Source organism: Cavia porcellus, unplaced genomic scaffold (assembly GCF_034190915.1).
Source record: "Cavia porcellus strain 051 isolate PalLab524CR breed Dunkin Hartley unplaced genomic scaffold, mCavPor4.1 scaffold_1, whole genome shotgun sequence".
Classification (NCBI taxonomy): Eukaryota; Metazoa; Chordata; class Mammalia; order Rodentia; family Caviidae; genus Cavia; species Cavia porcellus.
In genome coordinates this window covers 92,508,984-92,518,815 of record NW_026947484.1, presented here as the reverse complement: position 1 = coordinate 92,518,815, position 9,832 = coordinate 92,508,984, and the positions used below count along the sequence as shown (strand labels likewise).

Below are 9,832 nucleotides of genomic sequence, written 5' to 3'. Positions count from 1 at the left end.
GCATATATGTCCTTGTTGAATAAGGTCTGCATTTTTTTATTTTGAAAACAAAACAAAAAAAAAAAATAAAAATGATACAGAATTTCCAAAAATAGTAAATTAACACTAGTTAACATATTGCACATTGTTATCTTGAAAGTAGTTGTTCAGATTACAACATTTAGGCATGAAAAAAATGATCAATCAGACAATGAAAACACAACTCTTCTTTTTGATGAACAGAGATTAGTAGTATAGTTATCTTGTATATATTTACACATACACATACATTGTGAAAATGAAAGGGAAAGAAGGTGCTCCACAGAAAAGATAGGGTTAGGGACAAGGAGAAAAGAAAGAAGGGGAAAAGACTATACATAAGGGCTATATTTTTAATTTAAAGAAAAAAGAAAGAAAAACAAGACAAAACAGAAAAATGGGTAGAATGCAGAATTTCAAAGAAAAATATTAACACTAAGAAATTATAGTTGATAAGTAACATATTGTAGAAATAGTAGTTCTTAGAACATATCTTACATATGTAAGATATGTACACATTTTAGAAATAGTTGTTCATGTTATAAAATCAAAGCATAAAAAGTAGACAAGACGCTGACAATGCAAACCGTTCTGTTCAGTGATCTAATGGAAACTTAGTAATATGGTCATCTATCTTACACACTTAAACATCCATATAGTTATATCCTTTAGAGCACTTTCCTTCCCTTTTATTTTTACAATATTTATTATGTATTTTGGATACTCTTTCAGGTTTTTTTTTACACTAGAGAGACAATGGGATATTTACAAATGTGAGATTTGTTTATTACACTTACAAGGACTGTCTCAAGTTGCCTCCATTTACATATAAAGGTCTCAAGATCATCCTTTATTATAGCTGAGTAGTATTTCATTGTATAAAAATACCACATCTTTTTCATCTACTCTATGGTTGATGGGCATTTTGGTTGTTTCCAACATTTAGCTATTACAAATTGTGCTGCTATAACATAGGTGCACATATATCACTGTGACATGACCTTTTCAGTTTTTCTGGGAAAATACCCAGGAGGGGAGGCCTGTATTTTTTATCAAGCACATTTCATTGATTTCTTTGTAAAGATCTTGCACAATCTTACCAGATTTATGGCTAAGAGTTTGACTTTTTGATGATTTTTCAAATAATATTATTTAAAACTGCATTATTTTAATTAGTATACAGAAATAAATCAAGTTTTGTATATGCATCTTATATCAGTAATTCCATTAAATTCACTTATGGATTTCAATAATTTAGACTGTTCTGAATTTTCTACAGCCATAATATATTAATTTTTTAAACATGACTTAAATCATCTGTAATGTGCTAAACTTGTGTAGTTAGCAAAAACATAGTTTTATGATATATTAATTTACATATAGGATTTTGTACACTAAACTCTTCATGTTGGCTCAGAAAATCTGGACTAGTGTTTCTGGCAAAAAGAAATAAAGGGCGTCTAATATATAAAGATCATGTTTATTCTCTTGGGAGTTTGGAAAATATATATTTTGTGTACTTTTCCCAACCCACTCAACTCTAATATACAAGACAGATCAAGAAAAAAAAAATGCTAACTTTTGATCAGGCTATGGTTCACAATATGTATCTTCATGCATGAATGGAAAGACAGATAAACATCATGCATTTTATTCTCCCCTTCTAATATTATATTCTCTTGATGATACCATTATTGATGATGCCTCCTTTAACTCTGAGAAATCATCTCTTCATTTCCCTCTCCCAAACTGTTCTCCTTCCAAGAAGCTATTGGCATCCAGGCTGATTTGTTCTTGGCTATTTTCCCTATTTGCTGTAAGGCACAGAGAGGCTGGATCCACATCTGGTTTGGTTTCATCAAAAGCTAATAGAGACTGAAACAATCCTTAATCCACCCACTGTCAAATCCAAAGAACTGACACAAAGTAAAGAAGCAGAGCCTTTGATTTTGTCCTCGGCAATATTTATTGGAAACAGCAATGCTTCCCATGGTGAGTTTATACATTAAGCAGTAAGATTTGCCTTTTACTCCACATAATCCACTACCGCAGGTGGCACATTGGAAGCAGCACATTAAACCTCTCGAAGAGTCTGTATAACTAGATAAATAGAACTCTGGATACCTAACTGGACTTTCATGACATAGAAAAACCCAACACTGATAAGCTTACACACAGCACTGTACACACAAAATGAAGGTGGGATCAAAATAACAGATGAAAGTACCAACTGAATTGGGAAGGTGAGCATTTGCAGCCACATATCTTAAACTGCTAAGCACAAAAATCATCTTTATTTGGTCCTCATTGAGGGCAGAATATGCACAAAATGATGTTCAAGGAACACAAGGTAAAAGAGAAAGGAAAGACATTAACTGTTTCTTGGTCTATGAAGTACTAGGGAAAATGTTTCTGGTGTTTTCTTCTTGTTTCTTTGTACCAAATAGATCCATGAAATGTAATTTATAAATAACACTTAAGAGAAAATGGTTGTTTCCCTTTTCCTGTTCCCTTCAGAAAAGCCTATATATATACATAGCTTCTGTACAGCAGAAATTTAAGCTTAGAAACAAGATCTCTTCCCAATTCCTCACAATGGAGAATTTCCTCTCTAGCCTATTCCATAGTATGCTGATTGCTGTCTTATTTAGAAATAAATGAGAGTATCATCTCTAGCTTTATTAACACAGAGGGAAGAAAACTGGCTGTGTCTCAAAAATAGGCAAAGTAGGGTGAACAAAGGTGATGGTTTTCAAGAATGCTTTCAATCCACAATTAATACTTTTCTACTGCTGGCATCAAGAGACAAGTTCACTTAGACCAGAAAAAAATCTGCTGGTGAGGGAGGCTTTGACAATTCTGATTCACATATTTGAGAAGGGATAATGTGAGAGCAAGAACTTTCTCCTCTGTGAATGGAGAACTTGAAATCTTGATATGGCCTATAGGTGACAGACAATATCTTCAGTAGGACCGTTTTTCTGTGATGTGGCTTATGGTCACATTCTAAAAACCACAGCCTCCTGAGAGCTATGTAAACAGCAGTTCTGTGACCACTGGCTAGCCTCAGATGATGTTTAAAAAGCACATGCCATGCCTACTGGGCTCGGAAGATACCATCCCTCACCACGACTCCAGTGGGTGTACACAAGTCAACCCAAGACAAGTGTGGGGCTTGACGACTTGGTCCACTGCAGCCTGCACCCAGGATGTGTTGTAAGCAGCATTACCAAAGCAGTGGTTAAACTTAGCTATCTGGGTCAAAAGGAGTGAGCCAGCCAGCATAACATCCTAATGGGGCAGGGCAACCAGAATCTCTACGTAGTTGATGGGGAAGAAGCCTGACTGGCCATGAAGCATCCCCTCATACCAGTTCTCATCAATTTGGTTAGTAAGTGTGATGATATCACCCTCTTTAAAACCCAGTTCCCCTTCATTTTCAGGTTCAAAGTCGTACAGAGCTCGGCAGCAGGGCTGATCCATGGGGGCACCTGGAGGTCAGAGCAGGAGAGAAGAACACAAAAGGACAAGGTGTATTTAATACACAGCATCTGCTGTCTCCTGCTCCCCACCAGCTGGCTTGCCGCTCCCCTTCTTTCTTCCTTTGTACTCCTCTCCACCTGAAATTTTCCTCTTGCTGGCAGATTCCAGCATCCACTGTAAGAACATCTTCACCCCCTACAAGTTTTCTGATGCTTCCTCAGATCTTTGGATGTTGTTAGATATTCCTGTTTTATCTCCGGTATGAAAAAAGCTCACATTTATTCTTGTATTTGCAAAAGAGTTAGTTAAGGTTTGTCTTCCTGATAGTGCCTAGTGATGAGCGACCAAAAGATTTAAGGCATTTATGATGAGATTCAGGTCGATAACACAGCATGGTCAGACTGTATATGGCTAGTCCTGGTAACCAGCCAGCTTCAAACCCACAGCTCTGATTACACAACACACTGGGAGCCAGGCACAGAGGTGAGTGCAAAGGACACTGAGCTCTACCTAACTGCTCAGATCTCACCTTTTCCGTCATAGTCTCCTGAGACAATCTAATAAAATGTTTTCTATTGCAGAACATTTACCAGCTGGGATACAAGGACAATAGGATAAAACTGCATATTTTTAAAATCCACATCCAGAATTAAATAGTTCCCGCTTATTTAACCAACCAAGCGTTAAGAATTGGAAATATCTCAAGCAAGGCTTTTATGTGATCTCTGTAAAGGAGCAGAAGAAGGGATTATGGGATGTGTCTCAATTTTCCTAAGGAAAACAAAATTTAGCTTTCATTGTGTCAACCTTACTACCACAGAACCATGAATTAGTGAGTAGTGGGAGCAGGAAAGGAAATTTAGAAGGTGCTAAGCTTCAAAACATATTCAACCATATGTTTCTACAGCTCAAAAAACCAGCTCTACACATTCCCAGCTCTCCTGCCTAGGAGTGGCTTCGGATGTGGGTGGGCACACATTGCACAGAGAGCATTCTTTCTCATGTATGCTGATTCACAGGAAGAAAAAGAAAGACTATCTGAGGAGTTAAGATGATTTATGACCACAAAACAAGGTCAAAGCAAATGTGTTAGCTAGGAAACCAGTGTGTATTTATGACTGAGAGAGAAAAAGGTTCATACAAAAAATGTTTTACTGAGAAATGAAGGGATGCAGAAGGGCAAAGGTCAATGAGAAAAGGAAAAAGGACTCCAGAGTTTCTGCCTGACAAATCAACCCATAAAACTGTGTTACTATATATTTCTTAAGCGACTAGACTGGAATGCCCCCAGAGTTTCCTGAGAAATGTCAACAGAGGTGCCCAGGCTCAGGTAAAGGGATATGCAGTCTCGGTTCCTCACCTGCAGGTTTGGGTGTGCCAGTGTGGGAGAGACCCCCATTGGGCTGAGTGCTGTCTCCAGTGGGAAACTCCAGGCTCATTCTTGGTTTAGGCTGATATTCCCTTCTAGGCTGTGATGAAGCCTGTCTTATTCTGCATCAAAAAAGAAAGAAAGGGAGATTATGTAACCAACTAAGAAGTAAAAAGAAAACAATAAAACTCAGGAAATGCATAGGTCCCTCACTAATGTAACATAACACAGTGTGGAAAATGTGATAAAGGACCCTGAGTTTCCATATATATGTGTGTGTGTGTGTGTGTGTGTGTGTGTGTGTGTGTGTGTGTGTGTGTGTGTGTGTTTTTTTTCTTGGTCTTATCTTCACTGTCTTCATTCTTATTTCTAATCCCTCACTTCCATCCTCCTTTACTCAGAGTAATTTGTACAAATATGTACCATTTTATGCCAGGAACACAAAGGAAATTAAGATGGAGTTATTGCCATCAAGCAGTTTATAGTCTGTAGAGGAGACAGAGTTTAATGACTGATTATCATACATTTACAGTAAGTGCTGATAGAGATATCTGCAAAGTGCTACAGGAATTCAGGATGGGAGTGAGGATAGGGAGGAACCCTCTTCTTCAGGAGGAAGTTGGAAAAAGTTTATAGAAAGAGATAAAACATATGGAAGAATTAATTCTAGGGAAAATGTGGAAGTGAAGGATTCCATGTAGATAATTTGGAAAAAGGGATGGAAGAGACACTGTACACTTAGTTAGCAGTTTGAAATATAAGGAGAAGAAAAAGATTTGGAGAAGATGAAAATGGACAGGCATGACCACCAAATGCATAGCACACACCAATAAATATTTTTCTGAGCTTCTGGTGTTTATAAAGAAAAGTACAAAAAAAATTATTATATTTCTTGAACACCAGAAATCTGCAATGGTTGGAGGGTAAGGGTATGCTGATTGTAGAATGGTACTGACTTTGAGTGCATTTCACAAATGAAAAAAAGGGGGGAAAAAGGAAAGTGGCCTTCGTTATGCTTAACAGATGTCTCAAAGGCACATACAGTTTACAAGCTCATTTTATGATTCTGGGGAAAATGGTTCCATTTATGTTGTGTGGGGAAGATAGCCATGGTTGTGTTTGTTAACTGGTATTGAGTTTTCAAATGGAAACAAAATTTTACTGAATATTTTTGTTTGCAAACCAAGTTGTTTGCAAACAAAAGTGTTTGTGAACTGAAGTATTACTGTATGCTTTAGTGTTTTGAAGGTATGGTTTTTAATCATTCTAGAGGTTTGAGTGTTACGTACATTTCTACAAGGGCACACCAAAAAAAATTATACAATCAAAGCACCAAACAAGGCTGAGGAGAGACTGAGGCTGACCAGCTGGAAACAACTAACTTTTCTAATATTCCAGCACAATACAATTGGGAGTCTTCACTGTGCATTTAGCCATAATATCAGCTCTGAACGTCTCACCTAGCTGTGACCTAAGAAAAAACGCTGCTGGGTGATCATAGTAAGCATTTATGTTTAGCACAATCATTCTGCTTTATCTGTCTAGACAACACATATAGAGAGCCCCTCATGATAGTATGGCTCAGTATTTTTTAAATTTATAAAGTGCAAGGGTATACTCATCATCAGTGAGTTTTTTAATCTTTTCTTGGATGAACAACATGCAGCCCAAGCCATGTATGGTGGCTTATGTCTGAACTCCCAGCACTGTGGGAGGCTGAGGTACGAAGACCACAATTCTGAGCCCAGCCTGGGAAATTTAGTGAGACCCTTCTGGAAATAAAATCTAACATCAGGCTGGGCACGAAGCTGTTCAGAGGGCCCTATCTTTAATTCTTAGTACAAAAGAACAAGAGAGAGTACAAAAGAGGGAGGAAGGGAGGAAGGAAGGAGAAAGAGAGGAAAGAAGAGAGGAGAAGTAAGAAAGATAAATTCGCCACTTGCAACCTCTTGAAATATGTGATCCCAACACACTCACTCTCACAGTGCTGGGCAATGTCACTAAGCCAAAAGTCAGCCAGCCACGTATAATATACAAGTATAATTGGTGGCTAATCTACAGAGTATTGTATTGCTATAACCTATTTTATTCCATATATTAGGCTTACTAAATGCTTGTGTTATGCTCAGAGTGCAACCCGAATATAAGTTGTTCAAAGAACATCTGCACCACAATTCCGGGTGGCTACATGTAGCTGAGCTTTTAGAGCCCCACTCTCACAGAATGTTACTGTGGCTTGCTGCAGGATACATCTAAGGAGGCAGACCAGGCATATGAAAATGGCTCTTTCTCATAGCAGATGACTTTTACCATTCACAGAAACACAAACTGTGGAAAGTTGTTTTTCAGAGTTTTAAATAGTTTGTACTTAATCGTGAGCCACAGATGCACAAATATATGAGACCCTCTCTGAGTTTCAGTTTTTTCATTTGCTAGTTGAGGTTAAGAACACTTAAGAACACTTAGTCTACATAGCTGGTTTTAGACTGATTATATGCATCCAAACTCCATGCAGAATAGCTTTTCAACAAATTGCATACATCACCATAATTAGCAACATCTTGGTATCCCTACTGTGGCAGCCAACACATAATCCAGCAGTCTCTCATAAACACAAAGCTAGATTCAAGAGAACAAAGTAAAATGAAACATGAGGCAAACAAAACAACAAACAAAAACCCGTAAGGTGTTTATACAGGATCAGCAAAAATTCAGGCAGAATACTTTCTCCAAATGTATTATTCCCATTTCTTTATACATCATTTTATAGGGAAAAATGCAAATGCAGGGCTCTATAGCCTACCTTTCCTCCAGCCTGACAGTGACTTGCTGCAGAATCTGAACTGCCTGTTTGTGATACTCCAACTGGGCTTGCACAAGTGCGGAGAGCTGGCTCACTTGTTCAATCTGCAGATGGATGGAAAAATCATGCCTCAGTTACCAGGTTAACACCCTTAAACAGTACTGCCCATACATTCATCATCTCCTGCCCTTGGACATCAGAGTTCCAGGTTCTCCAGTGTTCAGACTTACACTCCAGGACTTGCACCAAGGGCTTCTCACCTCTGCCAAGTCCTTAGGCCTCTGGCCTGTGACACAGAGTTATCTCTTTACTGCTTCTCAGGCCTTCAAACTTGCACTACAACATGACACACTGTGTTCTCCAGCTTTCAGGAAATACACTGTGAGACTTCTGAGTCTTCATGCTTGCCTGAGCTGATTTACCTAATACATTTTTTCTCCCATATGCATACATTTATATACCTATATCTGTATTTATGTCCATGTCTTAATGATTTTTCTCAGTATACGTACTGAGTACATAAAACATCTGTCACTATCTCAGTGGAAGTTGACCAGCAACCAATAGGAGTTGGAGGTACAGATGAACAAAGATAGGAAATCTGGTTTAACAAGTTTTAGTATGTGAGTGGAACAAGAATGCAGAGATTGTCCTCATGATTTTGAGGTTAAAATAACTCAACAGAATGTAAAGACTAAAGCCATTAATACTAATTAATAATGAAAATACAGATACAGCTTTTAAACTGTCATATATAAGCTCCAAATATATTCCCTATGCTATAATCATCAATCTTACTAAAAATTGCTTTTTCAAAGAAAATGTCAACTTTACTTCCAAATACAAAACATTTTAGTCTGCTGGACACTCAATTCTAAATGTATTTGGTTGATATTCAATTATAATTTAAAGTCTATCTTATCTATATTTCCACAGACTGCTTCTAATAAGTAATGATTTTATATATATGGACCATCTCAAATATTCTTTGTTTCTATACTACTGGTAATATATCACCATTCATTAGCAGACAAAAATCTATTGACTCAAATTACAAGGATGAAGAAAACCCTTTCCTATTTCTCAATCTACTTTAATTTAAAATTATTGAAAAGAAATTACTATCTATATGTTGCTAGCAGAGTATAACCAGATATTAACATTTTAATGATGTATTTTTAACACCTTATTGTGCTCCCTAATAAAATTAAATTTTAAAACCACAGAAGAGTCACTTACATCCATCTCCAAGAGATTAAACATGCTGGACTCAGCTATTTCTTTAGACTCATCAAATTTCTCCAGAGCTTGACGAAGCTCCTCATCTGGAATCTTGCCTTGTCGTTTCTTCTTGTAATCAAAGTCCAGGCGTCGACCTTCCAACTTCTTTAGATGATGCTGAAAAAGTCAAGGACAGAATATGCTGCAAAGACCTTAGGGAAAAAGTCTTTGCAGTTCACTTCTCCATCATGCTATTAGCCTCTGGAATAAGACAGGGTATGTTTTAAAACAGCAGATCATCAGAGAAATGAAGAAATGTACATTGGTGGGGCAAAAACTTCTAAAGACTAAATGTGCACAAACATCTTTAAGAACAATTAAGCATGATTAAGAAATTATGGGAAATATCAATGGCCTTTATTTTTTGCCTCACAGGGCAAAGCCAAGTTGGACTACATCTTCTCCTCCCAATGATAATAAGGGAATGTGGGTGTATAACCTAAACACATTGAAAGTACACAATTATGGAGTCTCTGCATTTGAATCTTCAGGAAGGAACAATGCTTTTCCTGAAATAAAGGGAAAAGGGATCACATTCTTGTTTTTTGAATCATCCAGTCCATAAGAATCACTTAAGTTTTGTATTAAGAATATGAATTCCTAATCATCTGAATCAAAATATCCAGGGCCAACTCTTCAAAATTTGTATCTAGTTGACTGGCACAGCTTTCGGGGAACCACTGATAGTTTCCACTTTCCATCTGACAGGTGAGACAACTCTACCGTAAAACCTCCATGCCTGGGGCAGACCTCAGAAAGTACTTTGCCTAAGGTCCCCACTGTAGCACCCCCAAGAAGGGTCTCCAACCTCTGCCCATCATCTCTGTGCCAGATAGGAAAATAGTTTCCAGAAGTAAAAGAGTACTTTTTTCCTGAGA

General features: G+C 37.5%; 1 protein-coding gene across 2 annotated transcripts in view; it reads right to left on the bottom strand.

The window, feature by feature from the left end:
* Window positions 1–1,960: 1,960 nt before the first annotated feature.
* Window positions 1,961–9,832, bottom strand: part of Sh3gl2 (SH3 domain containing GRB2 like 2, endophilin A1) — a 196,036-nt gene continuing 188,164 nt past the window's right edge. For both annotated transcript variants that reach the window (XM_063251652.1, XM_063251657.1), the window contains exons 6-9: window positions 8,913–9,071; window positions 7,674–7,777; window positions 4,862–4,992; window positions 1,961–3,509 (exon numbers count right to left, since the gene is read on the bottom strand). In XM_063251652.1, coding sequence (XP_063107722.1) covers window positions 3,310–3,509; window positions 4,862–4,992; window positions 7,674–7,777; window positions 8,913–9,071 — 594 coding nt within the window. In that variant the 3' untranslated portion in view covers window positions 1,961–3,309. The remainder of the gene's footprint in view (window positions 3,510–4,861; window positions 4,993–7,673; window positions 7,778–8,912; window positions 9,072–9,832) is intronic.